Genomic DNA, 14,880 nt, shown 5'->3' with positions numbered 1-14,880 from the left:
TTAGATTACACACTAACAAAAGATTTTTTTTGACAAAATTATGAATCCATCTCTCCCAAAGTGATAAATGTTAATCTTTATCAGTGCATGTGTCAGATCCTTTTTTCTAATAGAAGCAAAAGTATTTTTTTTGGAGAAGAAAGGAATTAAAGGGAGGGCTATGATCACTTTCACTTCACGACCACAGTTGCAAGTCAAATGAAAAAAAAAAGGAAATTGTGTTGAATAAACATGTTCACTGTTTCATGATTGTTCATGTTCCCTTGGCTTCAAGAAGGGGCATTCTTCTATTGTGGGGACTCAGACTCAGACTAGGCTAGCTACTTTTCTCTAATTATACCCTTTTTCTAAAAAGAAAAAAGATTGATATCAAACGAATAGTTTCCATAAGTACACCCGGATTCGATTCACGTAGGAGATAATCTTAAGGCAACCCAATTTAATACTTCCCCCTCCCCCTCCCTAGCGAATGATTAAAAAAAGAAGAAGAAAGGAATAGTTTCCATAAACCAACAAAAGAAAAATAATGGTGATATGTTTGATGCCAGAACCAGAGAAAATATCAGCAGAAAATCCAAACTACATGATAAGTTTATCACCAAACTTAATGGCCATCAAGGTCCTTCTGTTCTGCCATTTTCATGTAAGAGAGTGTGGGTATATTGGCATTCAAACACCATTGAAAGCAAAGATATTTTGATATAATTAGGCACATAGTTTAAGTTATTCTTTTCATGGAAGGTTAAGGACTGAATTGAACTTACCTGCATGAGCCTGCATCCCAAAGACTTTAATTGGCTCGAGAATGTTTAGTTGGGACAAGATCATGATGAGAATATGTAATTAGGTGGAACTGTTGAAGATGGATCACAAATAACAAAAGATGACATTGAAAATTTTCATGCAAGTTAACTTTTTTTTAGTTAAAAGTAGACAAATCCTTGGCATTGATTTTAATCTGTCACGTGTGGTCTCCCAGCTAGCAAACCATCTCTATCTCCCAACATTATTATGAATTTCCCATCTGTTTGCGTGAACAAAATTCAGCTATAAAAAGCCAATCAGCAACAACAAATTTCCCACACCACCACCCTGTGATCTGACCAACCCTTTACTCAAAATTTAAAGCCAAAACCATAACCATGGTTTCTGAGACTTACCAATCCAAAAAAGTTTGTGTAATTGGAGCTGGACCCTCAGGGCTTGTAGCTGCAAGGGAGTTGAGGAAAGAAGGTCACAGAGCGGTGGTTCTGGAACAAAACCATGATGTAGGAGGGCAATGGCTGTATGACCCTAATGTGGAGGGAGAGGACCCCTTAGGAAGGACACCTTCTCTAAAAGTGCATAGCAGTCTTTACACCTCTTTAAGGCTCATATCTCCCAGAGAGATCATGGGCTTCACTGACTTTCCATTCTCAGTGAAGAAGGGTAGGGACATGAGAAGGTTTCCTGGCCATAGGGAACTTCTTTTGTATCTTAAGGATTTCTGTGACTGGTTTGGATTAAGGGATTTGATAAGGTTCAATACTAGGGTGGCATATGTGGGGATGTTGGATTATTATGGTACTAGTACTGATGATGTAGTTGGCTGCGAAGATTTGAAATGGGTTGTTAGGAGTGTAGAGAAGAAGACTCAGATTGTCATGGAAGAGGTGTTTGATGCTGTGATTGTGGCCACTGGCCATTACTCTCAGCCAAGGTTGCCTTCCATTAAAGGTACTTTCATCAATTTCTTTAGTTTCATGCTAGCTCATGTGAATAACTTTAACATTCTTAATCATATTATATATGGTTTTAATCTCTCTGTTTCCATTTTCTTTTTTCCTTTTGCAATTGTGGTTTTCATTTGGTCATATTTAGGAATGGATGCATGGAAGAGGAAGCAAATGCATAGTCACATCTACCGGGTTCCTGAGCCGTTTGCCGATGAGGTAAGGCAATAGATTAGATCTAATTAGTTCTCTGCTGCAATGGATCAACAAAATTTTCAAGCTTTTAAAAGATGAAGTGATATATTTTCCTCTGCTTGCAGGTTGTGGTGGTGGTTGGAACTTCACTAAGTGGACAAGATATATCAATGGAACTAGTGGAAGTGGCAAGGGCAGTCTACCTCAGTGGAAAATCTCTTGACATATCTGAGGGCTTGTCCAAAGTCATTTCCAAGCATGAGAACTTGCACCTTCGTCCGCAGGTTCAAACAAATATGAAATTGCCTCTTGCCTCACCTTTCAAAGCAGGGCCCATTGCAATCCCATTAGTTTCATTTAAGCATGCTCTTTTTTCTGCATTCTGTTTATAAGCAACAAAACTCTGTTTCGTTTTAAGCAATCCCATCATTTTTTCTTTCATGTGCAAGCAAATGTTGTTAACAAACATTTAAATGCAACATTCTGCTGCAGATAGACTGCCTTCAAGAAGATGGGAAGGTATTATTTGTGGATGGTTCTTGGGTCATTGCAGACACCATCATGTACTGCACTGGGTAAATTTTGAAACCCAATTTGACCTTATAATATGCTGGTGGATCTACTTGCTTTTGAAAAGTGATTGGTGTTACTATGGACTTTGACTGGGAGATTTTCTATGGGTCCCTACATTCAAATTATGGACCCCACAGCTTGTTGCAATATAATTAATTAATTGGTCCAAGCGGGCTGTGCGCAGGTATTCATACACATTCCCCTTTCTTGACACCAAAGGAATAGTAGCTGTGGATGATGACAGAGTGGGCCCTTTGTATGAGCACACCTTCCCTCCATCACTTGCTCCCTCTTTATCTTTTATAGGCATTCCTAGAAAGGTAATTTAATAAATCTTTGTTCTACATATCTAGCCTTCATTTTCATCATTCTTTATGTGAGATTAGTACATGATATTTTTGGCTAATTAGTCCATAATCTGATACAGATCATAGGGTTCCCTTTCTTTGAGTCACAAGCAAAATGGATAGCTCAACTACTCTCTGGGAAAAGAACATTGCCATCAAGGGATGACATGATGCAGTCCATTAAGGAACTCTATCACTCAAGGGATGTTGCTGGCATTCCAAAGCATAATACCCATGATATCGCAGAATTCGAGGTAAAAACAAAAAATTAGTACCACATTTACCAACCACGTACTCGTAAAGGTAGTGAGATGCGTTAAATTTATGTATATACTTGAATGAGCTGGTGAGGCTGTCAAGCCATTGATGTGTGGTGTGGCCACACATATTGTAGCTTGCATTCTAAGCTCTCTCTCCCTTTTGTTTTGCTTCTTGTTGCAGTATTGTGATAGATATGGAGATCATATTGGGTTCCCACATTTAGAAGAGTGGAGGAAAGAGCTTTGCCTTTCGGCCCTGAGAAATGCTGACACCGACTTAGAAACATATAGGGATTCGTGGGATGATCATGAGCTGCTTCAAGAGGCTCTTCAAAGTCCACATTTCACTCAACATGGGGCTCAAGATTTTCCTCTGTAAACCTGAATTATATTATTATTATTTGCTTGGACCACGAACTTTAAGTATACCTATTATAAAAGTATTTGTTATTGTTGAGAGAGAAAGTTCTTTTATTTTTATCTTCATTTTGTTTTTCTGTGGTACTTTTGGCGGAATGAAGGGGTATTCACCATTATTAGATTTACAGAAATGGTAGAAGACAATAGACTCTAAAACATTTGTTTTTGTACAAAGTCAGGCAAGGTCAACAATTTACAAGGTCTGGCCGGCAAAAACAAGTTGTTGACCTATAAACGACAGGTCGCCTTGTAATATGCTTTTGTTAACTGAAATGAGTTTTGGAAACGGCTACAGTTTGTACTGAATAAGCTCTTAGCATGACCACATTTTGTTCAGTTATGTTGTTTCACTCAGTAATATTACCTAGTACTTAATGTTTTTCACTAGTCTCTGAAAACTTGTATGAGGTTTATTTGTGTTCTTCACAGTGCTTACAACAGTACTGTAAGAAGTGCCATCAGAGCTTTCAAAAATAAATTTTCAATTCTGCAAATGAGGGAGACTCAGTGCATGTGTACATCATTCATGGCTTCTTTCTTAACCACCCAAATATAGAGATATATATATACCCACCACATGTATGAATTATGAAGGTCTGGAGAACATTTACAATCTATTGATTCACAAAAACCTCAACAAAAGAGTTTTCAAACAGATTCTTCATCATGGCTCTTCCTATACTTGGCTTAAAATAAGACGAGGCTTGCTAACTGGAAATCTCTGCCCTCTTCGCCGCCTAGTTACCTCTCCCCAAGCTATTAGTCTTCTCTCCTCTTTTCCAAATTGACTTTTGCTGCCAATTTGCTTCAACAATGATTCCAAAGTATTCTCAGTTACAGTGGAAGTAGAAATGCTGGACCTTCTCCTCCCCCTTGCCAATCCAAGTTTAGCTGCATATCTAGCCGAACCTGTTTCCAAACGATCACCGGAAGACTCAACTAGCCCTCCTAGTGTCTGAAGATCCTCAGTCACCTCATACCTTGACAAAGAGGCAAGACTTGGGAGAATTTCACTCTGGAAGTCCTTCCGCTGCCTTCCCCTCCTTTTCCGGCCCTTCCTTGGCTGATTTGGTGATGAAGTGGTACCTGTCTCTTCATCCTTGTGGCTATTACTTCTACAGCGGCACTCTTCCACCTTTGTCTCAGTCAAATTCAATGTCATGACCTCAAAGTAGTCCATTCCATCAGGTAGAAGATCTTCACTCATAACTACTCCAGCCTTGTTCTCTGGACCACCTACAACTGCAGAAGCTATCCCAGCAAACCAATGTAGGGAGTCACATGAAGTTTTAAGCAGCTTGTTTGTGGTTCGTGCAATACAAGTATGAAGCCCAGATGATGAAATGGACGCCAAAGATTCTGCTGCAGTCCTGATTAGTTCCTCTTCCAGATCCACTTTCTGTCCTGAGTCTCCTGACGATGGAAAAGGTCTCTCGATTTGATTTTCATCAGATTCTCTTGTTGGCACAAAACACTCCTTGTTTTCCAGATCTTCCTGTTCTAACAACAGAAAAGGTGTCTCAACTTGATTTTGATCAGATTCTCCTCTTGGTGGAGAACACTCCTTGTTTTCTGGACTAGCAGGTGCCTCCAAAACAATTTCGGTTGAAAGAGAGGAAATTGGTGAAAACCCATCACCATTTATGGATGAGTTCAGGTCAACTTGTAATCCAAAACCTACATCTTTCTTATCAAATTCATTCTCTACTACATGTTCTGTTAGTTCTATTTCTGTGTCAAGCACTGAATCACAAGCCAAGTTTAAATCAAGTACCACATATTTTTCTCTTTTCCTTTTCTCTTCAGGTGGGTTCAGATTGGCATTAGAGGGGGAGCCATGCGAACAGCCATCACAAGAAATGTTAAGCTTCCCACAACTAGCAGCAGAACCAAAAATCCTTTCACTTGAGTGGTCACTTGCCTTCGCCGGGTTTGAATCTTCACGTCCTTTATCGGTTTTGCTACTATAAACAAGCTTTGGCCTGTGCCATTGCAACTGCTCATTATAATATTCAAGCTTCTCTGATCCAGTTGTTGCTTGGAAACTCTGGGAAACTGCCACATCCAGAGGACAGCTAAGAGGCATGAAATTCAAGTTTATATCCTTTGGGGACTTAACATTTCCAGAATCCTGCCTGTATTTTGTAATGCCATGGTGTTCACTCACTAAATTGTCATTCACCCTGATCAGATTATCAAAACTGATGGGTGGTGGTGGGTGAGCCTCTAAATGCTTGGATTCCATCTGGGAGCCATTGCTAAAGCTACTATCAAGGAAGAAGGCACTACCATGTTTTGTGCTAGATCTCAAATCCTTTTTTAACTGTAACCTGTTACCATAAAGAGCAGGATTTACCGTTGACAATTTATAACTATTACTGACTGGTAAAGGGGTGTTAAAACATGGGAGTGCTTGAGAACTTGATGCCTCGGGTGCTTCAGAAACCTTTCCATTTCCCAGAAATTCTTCTTCTTCATTATCAGTGTATGCATCAGCCGGAAGTTCAAGATCCACGAAGTTCTTCTGAAATTTCTTGCATTTGGATTCCAACAATTCACAGTCTCCTGAACGACCTTCAGTTTGAGTTGAATAAGTGCATGCCTTTATGTTCCTCCCTCGAACAAAACATGAAGGTGATTGGATACTTTCAGCACCTGAAACAAATATTTGATTGCATACAGGGTTTACCAAAGGCAAGGATGGCATGTGAAATGTCTTCTGAACGCAAACAGATGAGCTTTGAGACAAAGAAGTAGTCAACTGTGAAGCCTCCATCTTCAGCTGATATTTAACCAATTCATTCCTCCTTATTTCATTCATTAGTTCTCTTTGTCTTCCATAAAGGCGATGAAGGTCCTGAATCTGGATGGACAGAAGACATGTCAGGCATATTTAAGTGTTTAAGAACTTTCATAAAAAGTTGGGAATATCAAAGATAATGTGGCCATAATGAAATAACCCAACGATACAAAAATCAAAACAATCAAAATCCCTTGAAAAATGAAGGATTATGACTCAATGATTTGCAGTAACACCATTTGATGTTTATGGACCATACTACAGTATTAACAAGTGATAAAAGACAATTGTTGTATAAATAGTTATGATATCCATAGAAAAAAGTAGAAAGAACTAAGAAATTTGAGTGCACTAAGCTCAATGAAATTCAACGTTCTGTATATTATTGTTGGCATGAATGGTCAAAATACTATACCTGATCCCTCAATATCATTTCTTGCTCGAGCATTGTCTGCTTTAATACCCCCTTGTAGTACCCTAAAAACTGGTCAGGAGATGAGTTATGCTTCCTTTTACTGCTATTAGCTATTAAGTTATGATTCCTTGTCAAGTAATATCCTGGGAAATAGCTGCTGCACTGGATATGTGCCCCCATCTCCAGAAATTCTACACATAATAAAGCACAAAGTTTACTGGATAACCCAATAAAGTATAACCGAGCACCCTCAGTTCCATCAGAAAGAAAACATGCAACAGTGTACAGAAATCAGAATAGGTTAGTTTGTACCGTATAGAGACATCTAAGGAGAACAAATTGAAACTGTTTCAGTATAGAGCATCTAGAATGCTCAAGAGTATAATACCCTGATACCAAAGAGAAAGGTGACATAAAAGAAAGGTCTTAAGAAAGACACTTTTTAATAGCTTATTCTTAATTAAAAGGACAATACAGAGCCCAAAGTTCGAGCACATTGAAGAGAAATATCAAAAGAAGCTTCTAGGTAGAAATGGGCTTAAGAAAACCTACTAACATAATGCTGGTAGTTCCTACATGCCTAGGCCAAGATGATCAAAGAGACAAGCCAACATTTTGAAACTGCCAGGCTACAATGGTCCCTACTAGGGAAACCAATTTGAAATCATGTAACTCAAGAGTTGATTTGAGAGGAAATGCATTGCAAGTTGAAATATGTGTCTGTATTTGGAGAAAAGGGGGAAGAAGGAAAATGTCATCACTCTACAAAGATTGAAGTCAACAAACTTTAATGGGACAACTGCGCTTACTCAAGATATCCATGATCCATCACAGTAAAAGCCGCCAGACTAGTAAAAATGGAAACAAAATCAGAATTAAGACCAAGCCGTAATGTATTCATTCCACTGGAGAAGAACAAAAAAAATACCATTTTCAAGATCGAACAAAGCAAAGATTTGGTAACATGGTCTATATTTTCAGCATTGATCACAGCCCCTTATCAGCATTGGGCTTATGTATCCTCATATAGTGGAAAGCTAAATGTCAAAGTCATAATAAAATATATCACAGATTCCAGGGGAACTAGGAGTAAAAAGTCAAAAATAAAGATCAGAATATTTTTCAAACCAGATTGTCCAATAAAAGAATTGAGAAAATTGAACACAAGAACACTAATTACTCATTAAAAAAATCTCCTTTACAAAATGTGGTTATAAATTCCATCTTAGCTATAAAAATGAGTTCTTTTTGGTATTATGTTACCGATGAGCAACAAAAACTGGATAGACCCATCAATCAAAAACATGAAGCACAGAAGTTCATTCCACTTCATGGATGTTTATTTTACAGAACAAACATACGAAAAAGAAAACAGAGCAAAAGACAAACAAAAAGGAAAAAGGATAATAAAAAAAATCCATCAAAGGGATCACCTTTATCATTAAAACATTGATATAAATCTAAGGCTTACCTGAAATTTGATGCATAGTCCTATTCTAGCTTCTCCTCAAAAACCCAGCAAGGATTCACTCATTCCATGACTGATGTCTTCCTCTGAACCACAAAACAAAGCAAAACAAGAACAGCCGAAACAAACCCACGAATCAGGAATCAGAATAACAGAGTATCCCAAGAGAGCTCAAACATCAAAGGAGGCATTTTGGAAAGACCATGGAAATTATATAACGTTGAAAACTTTGGATCCTCTGGGCCATTTTCTCTAAGAAGATTTAGAGAGAGAGAGAGAGAGAGAGAGAGAGAGAGAGAGAAATAGCAGATAAGAAAAATCCACAGAAACAAACGAAACTTACATGAGAAGAGACATGAAAGTTGTCCACACCCAACAAAGTCTCTCTCTTTCTCATTTTTTGTGTTTGTTTTTGGGGTTTTGAGCAAGTGGGCATTGTCTTATGAGGCTCTAGATTCTCTCAACCATTTTCTGTTTTCGGAAGAAAAGAAAAAAACATTTAATATTAAACTTCAAAAAATATTATCAATATCAACCAACACTCCACCAGCACTATTACAAACCGGATTTTACTGCAACCAACAGACACAGCCAAGCTCTTATAGACTATCTCAATTTTTCTAATTTAATCAATATCTATATTGCAAGAATTTAATGAAAGTTATTATTTTTCCCACTAGAAACAAATAATAATTAGTAAGCAGTAGGTCCACAGACTTTGTTTTGATAACGACTAAAATTTATGACTCATTTTCGTGCGGAATATAAGACTTTAGAACTAAGATAATGAAATCACAAGTAAATCACACATATCTTTGTTTTGTTTGCATATGTTATTATTTGACACATATCTTTTTGAAAAAATTAATTAGTTATTATTTGTTAACAAAAATATAATTACGGATTTTATGGGGGGGAGTTCATAAGTCTCATCGTGTTCTAAATTACCATGAAATTGAGATTTAGAGTCATTAGAGACTATTATTACACAGGCCTTTTCATGTTTGTAATTCTTAAGCTCTCATCAAACTTACCAGTGAAAATGATTTTGTGTGTGTATCTTTCTTTTTCCTTTTTGAGCTATTCAAATCAGAAATATGATGCTAAAGACATAACCCATTTAGTCTCATTGCTTATCCAGGTGTCAAGATAACAACCTCATGGGACCATCTAAATCATGGTTATGCTTGTTTAGTACATAATTAGTGCTAATGACTCAAGCCTCCAGGACAACTAACACGACAACAAGAGATATAATTGCTAGCTTAATGAGTTAGTTACAAGGTTACATCTGTGAAAGTACTTCAAATCAAAGAAAGAATATTAGACAAAAAGAAAACTTATTAAAATATGCAATTAAAAATGGGAAAGAAAACATACAATTGGTTTCTATTTTGCAAGTGTTTCAGATGACAAGAAAATGGTCCCAAAAGATGAGTGTGGAAACAATGAGAAAAATAAAAGCAATAAAGACTTTCTTAGAGCTCAGTGGAGGTTTTTTTTTTTTTTTTAAAAAATTTATTTGAAGTCAAAATTCTAGAATAGATCATATGATATAGATGGACTTGTACGCTAAGAAATCATGATATCCTCAAGACAAAATGTGAGAAAGTATAATATTTGATTTTGGCAAGAGATAAGGATTTTCCAAATTGTAAATTTAAACAACTAAGATTTTATAGAGATTCAAAATGAGACGTCTTGTTTGTTAATCAAGGTCATTTTCTACCGTGCTAAATCACGTCGGCAAATTAGTTGTATAGTTGCTCAGTTGAATTAATAAACTTGTAAAAAATAATAAGTTAAATGCAACAAACCCCAAGAAAAATGCGTCCGTACAATACAAAATTGTTTGAGCATTCTACGCATTGCGGCGAAAATTCTCTGGTAGGACCCCCTCTCTCATCCTCCTCTTTTTATCAGTCCAATCCAATCCCCGGTGTGACCTGCATGTGGTGCTGAGCTTCCAATTCTATTTCCTTGATTTTTCTTTTCCATAATGAAACTACAAAATTGCCCTTGATATTGCGCAATGACAGTGTCCCCCCTTTGTCACCTTCTCGGGTATCACTTTCATTTCATTTCATGAATCTGATCTCCCATAAAGATTAAAGTGAAACCCAAAGCTACCTCATTTTTCATCATTCCGGGCTTTCTATTTAGTCACTGTAGCATGATTGAACCTATGTTTGTTTTTAAAACTTTATTGGATGTTATGCGTCTATGAGTCTATCTCTTATAAATTCGCATATAATACAATCGGTGATAGGGCAAATTTTTTCCCTTTCGTATATTATATGATGTTTTTATTGTCAAACAATGATCTAATGAGTAGCTTAGCTTTAGCATAAGATGCATCACTTCAAAATCGTCTTACAAGAAATGAGTTTCCTCGCGTTATACTCCATATCAATCAAGGATTGAGATTGGTGCAAAAATATCAATCAAGGATTGAGATTGGTGCAAAAATGGGGCCACAAGGGTACTATCATCACAAAAATTGTGCGATGTCGATGTGGGATAGTGACGCGGACATGTTCCATAACGTGGTACATTTGCATTGGGCGCAGAAAAAATTGGGCACATGCAATTTTTCTTTTTCGGAGAAGGGCCCAAACACTTAGACTTGTTTGCATATGTTGGGCTTCATTTTCATAGATGTTTCAATTGTTTTGAATAGAAGTGATAGAATCATATGAGAGATTTCTCAGACACACGCAATTATGATGTTGTGGGGTCATTCTCATTAGGTTAGATCTTGTAGGCTAGATGTTTCACTTTTTATTGTTAAGGGAAAATGTGTATTTTTTCCTTTCTGTTTTCTACTTTTCAGTTTCTACTGAATTTCTTAGAGCATATGCAACGGTGTTAATATAATATTGTCACCAACCAAAGAAAATTTTGTTATTAATGTTTTCTTAATTCAAAATTGGTCAATCTCTTTAAAACCATTTTAATTGTATAAGTCTTATTGTAATTAACTTTATTCATTTTATTTTATTCAATCATTTAAAAAGATATTTTAAAAAAATAGTTTTTAATTTGTAAGCTATTAAAATGCACCACTGTAAATATAACTGCAGTTCAGTCCAATAGCTATAAAAAAAAAGTTCAATAAATTGAACTATTAAGCAACTATTGCGGATGCTAGAAACTTTCTTTCACTAAGTAGAGTTAGTCACTAATTATTATATGCAATCAAACTTGAAGATGATGAGGATGACAATAATAAAAAATCAGTAAATAATGTGTCATTTCTTTAAGTTGCATTGTAAGATTCTTTTGTCCTCCAAGGTACATCAGCTAGATTATGCTTGAGGCATATTTCTTTTTGTGTATTGTCTCTCAAGTGCTCCACCAAGCAAAGAGTTTAACCCCACCACACACTACCTTTCCTGGATAAAGAATAAGATCATCTTCTTCGATAATCATTCACAAAACCTCTCTCTGGCTTTCAGTGATCACAACATGCCTTGTGATCTTGTAGAGATTCAGTACCACTACTAGAAAGCCATGGCCAAATAAATGTAAAACTAGCCAGCCTACCCTCTCTCTATCTATATATTTATTTGCTCCACTTTGGATGGCTGAGGCAGTTATGCCGACAAGGACAATTTTGTCAAGTTGCACTCACATCCCATTTGGCTACAGAACAAGAACCTAGCTCAAAGTAATCGCATAGTTTCTGCCTTGGAAGATTAAAAGAGACGTCAGATTATCAACAACAGCGAAAGATGATATTATTTAGAAGCATTGGAAAATAGACGTTTCTCTGAACAAAACTTTGCTCATAGTTGACATGATCAGCAGCACTAGGATAAAGCTGTAGCAAGACTTACAACGAGACACATAAAAACAGAAGGAAAATTTAAGGCTGTTTGCCGACAGCTAGTTGGTGGAATTTGGTGTTTGATTGGTAACGGGGTATTTCCTAGCATTCTTGACAATTTTGGAGAGTGCAGCTTGTCCAAGATCAAGTCCACAAACATCAGCAAGTTGAATCAGATAAAGCAAGACATCAGAGAGCTCCTCTTCCAAATGCTCTTTCTCATCACAAGTCCAATTAGGCAGTCCTCTTGCAACTTCTCCCTTCCATTGGAAAATTTCAGACAATTCTCCAACCTCTCCCACCTGCACAAACATATTATGCAATGGAAAAAGTTCAAAAAAAAGAAGAAAGAAGATAAATAAAATTGGGGAATTGAAGCTTGGTGAAATGGGGTGACAAGTGATTTGAGTTTATTACCAGGGCTAGAAGGAGGTTCCTTGGACTGTGATATTGATCCCATCCTCTTACTTGAGCAAACTCAGCAAGCCTATCTCTGAGTTCTTGAAGTGAAACATCCTTAGCATTTCTTGCAACCTCATAAGAACTTCCCATCTCTTCTGATCCTAGCTCTCCTCCACTTTGGCTCATGCACGACCAAATTTAAAGCAAATGCAGAGATGAGAGAGACTTATGGCTTGCTTTTTTTTTTTTGGTGGCTTTTTTGTTTTGTTTTTGTAAAACTAAAAATGCACCATCTGGTATAGTGGAGGGGCACTTGAGTGTTCCCTGAAAACAGTAATCATTTCAGGTATGGCAAAAGATGTTCCCAATCTTATCATCCATGACTTGAAATCACTCATACCTATCTACTTCAATTTTTTAACTAGGAATAATATGGGAAGCAATTGGTCCAAAAACTTCAATTTGGCACATAGCTCTCTCACCCGTGCCTATGCATGAGCCAACCCGTTGGATTTATCCTATAGCTTTGTTCCTTGGCATTTTGGATTTATCCTCCCCCAAGTATAATGGTGAATTTCACTAGCTAGTATATTTTCAGATTTCACAACAATCACAAAAGATTTTTGTTTCTCAGTCTTTTATGGAACCAACAATACAAAAACATCATTGGCTCCTTGTCTCTTTTATGAATCCGGAAATTGCGATTTGAGTGTGGATAATTTTCGACATCAGAATCAGGAACTTGCACGACATATAAACAAAGCTTTCCATTTCATATCCCACATGGTTGTTGTGTGTCGATTATACTCTGCTTTATAGCAAGGGAAATCGAGTCTAAGTTGAAAAATTACAAAATCTACCAAGCTACCTATATTATCTATTCTGCAGAAGGAAAAAAAGGTGTAAAAGGGAACAAGCTTTTTGCTTGCATATGCTTTAAGTGTTGGCGCCCACCTATGTGCCTTGAGATTTGTTGCCTTCATACTCATTATGTCTGCATGTAATGTAAATTTATGCAATTCACACGCACGCACACACACACACACACAAAATCTCAGCCATATAGGTGAAAACTTGTCCTGAATTTACTTTTACCTTTGTCTGGAACTCAAAGGTTTGTCTGGAACTCAAAGGGTGCAAAGGAAAAGGAAAGTCAAACATTACCTACACTATCACAACTTGGGTAGAGAACCTAAACTTAAAGCAATGCTATGCTAAACTTCAGTTCTTATGAAATTATGAGGCCTTGAGCATCCGCCAAAAAAAAAAAAATAAAAAAATTCATTAATTTACTAGAACATGGTTGCTGCAAAGCAATGAATATGCATAATCATGAAACTCCAATTAGATTAAGGAGGGATTGTTGGTATCACATTTATACTCCAAAGGTGTTGCCATTTTTGGGACAGATGTCTGTAACTCTGTTCTTAACTCTGGGCCCCTATCATATTCTGATTCATCTTTCCACAAGTGCTTTTGTAGCATTAGCATTTCCAGTTTTTCATGATGTGAACACAATATAAGCAGAAGATTAAAATGAAAGTTTCTGCCTGATCAGTTTTATATCTCATAAAAGAATAAGTTCATGAGCTGCCTTCTGTTTTTCTTTGTGGTCACTTATGGCATATGTCCATGGAGAATTTGCATGCTCCCCTGTACTTAAAATAAGAAACAGAGTATGTAATCTTATTTCTAATCTTCCAGTGCCCAAAAACCATATGAATCGTTTAAGTCTCGAATATAATATAATATACTATAAAATGTAATCATCCCCAATCAGTACATACCATTAGTTTTCACTTCCAGAGCAAAAAATATTGCTAGCTAGCTAGCTAAACCTAGAAAATAACTCAACTCTAACATTCAATTAAACTAAAACAGAGATGATGCAGGATGATGATTTGAAATGTTGCTCAAGAATCTCTAAGCACAGGCTAGTCTATATAACAGTGCTACATAAAGGTTAATAAACCAATTAATTAATATTCTACCTAATTGATGAAATCATATCATCAGATTAGATCATCATACCTCAAAATATCTAATTCATTGATCTTGATCTCACTTAAATTCAGTCGACCACAGAGAGAGCTTGAACTCTTTGTCAGCAATGGCTGCTTCCATGAGTTGGTGCGGGCCAATTTCTCCACCATTGTCCAAGAATAACTTGCCCAAATTGTCTGAGTAGCCACTCAAAATCTTCAGCCCTGGATGAGGTTCTACTATACTAGGCATGTTAAAGTCAAAAAGACCCCAAATCAAAACTTTTGGGATCTCATCATCCCCATAGCCTTGCTCCTTAAACTTACTCCGTACTGCCTCATAACTAGGCTTCCAGTCAATAACATGGCATGAAAAGTCGGTGAACACAAACACCTTTTTGACCATCTGCTCTGGCTTTAAGTTCTCATTCACAGCCACTTAGCTATGCTGAAATCATTGTTTGTCCTCATCATAAA

The 14,880-nt window shown here is 36.9% G+C and overlaps 3 protein-coding genes across 3 annotated transcripts; 1 reads left to right on the top strand and 2 right to left on the bottom strand.

Moving 5' to 3' along the window:
* The first annotated feature begins 1,064 nt into the window (after nt 1-1,064).
* On the top strand, nt 1,065-3,546 carry LOC103338457 (flavin-containing monooxygenase FMO GS-OX-like 9). Its single transcript, XM_008241661.2, has 7 exons — nt 1,065-1,716; nt 1,861-1,931; nt 2,033-2,191; nt 2,400-2,482; nt 2,665-2,800; nt 2,908-3,081; nt 3,269-3,546. Exons 1-7 carry the CDS (start codon nt 1,143-1,145, stop codon nt 3,464-3,466), a joined length of 1,395 nt encoding a protein of 464 aa, XP_008239883.2. The 5' UTR covers nt 1,065-1,142; the 3' UTR covers nt 3,467-3,546.
* Nucleotides 3,547-4,038: 492 nt separating this feature from the next.
* Nucleotides 4,039-8,670, bottom strand: LOC103338458 (uncharacterized). Its single transcript, XM_008241662.2, has 4 exons — nt 8,534-8,670; nt 8,194-8,276; nt 6,723-6,913; nt 4,039-6,370 (listed from the first exon to the last, which is right to left on the bottom strand). The coding sequence occupies exons 2-4, from the start codon at nt 8,207-8,209 to the stop codon at nt 4,184-4,186; spliced, it is 2,394 nt and encodes a 797-aa protein (XP_008239884.2). The 5' UTR covers nt 8,210-8,276; nt 8,534-8,670; the 3' UTR covers nt 4,039-4,183.
* Nucleotides 8,671-11,905: 3,235 nt separating this feature from the next.
* Nucleotides 11,906-12,704, bottom strand: LOC103338459 (uncharacterized). Its single transcript, XM_008241664.3, has 2 exons — nt 12,437-12,704; nt 11,906-12,321 (listed from the first exon to the last, which is right to left on the bottom strand). The coding sequence occupies exons 1-2, from the start codon at nt 12,605-12,607 to the stop codon at nt 12,079-12,081; spliced, it is 414 nt and encodes a 137-aa protein (XP_008239886.1). The 5' UTR covers nt 12,608-12,704; the 3' UTR covers nt 11,906-12,078.
* Between the last annotated feature and the right edge of the window lie 2,176 nt (nt 12,705-14,880).

The sequence above is a fragment of the Prunus mume genome, linkage group LG7 (genome assembly GCF_029339155.1).
Source record: "Prunus mume cultivar Tortuosa linkage group LG7, ASM2933915v1, whole genome shotgun sequence".
NCBI classification, from domain to species: Eukaryota; Viridiplantae; Streptophyta; class Magnoliopsida; order Rosales; family Rosaceae; genus Prunus; species Prunus mume.
Note: the sequence above shows the minus strand (reverse complement) of the source record. Positions and strands in the feature narration are given on the sequence as shown.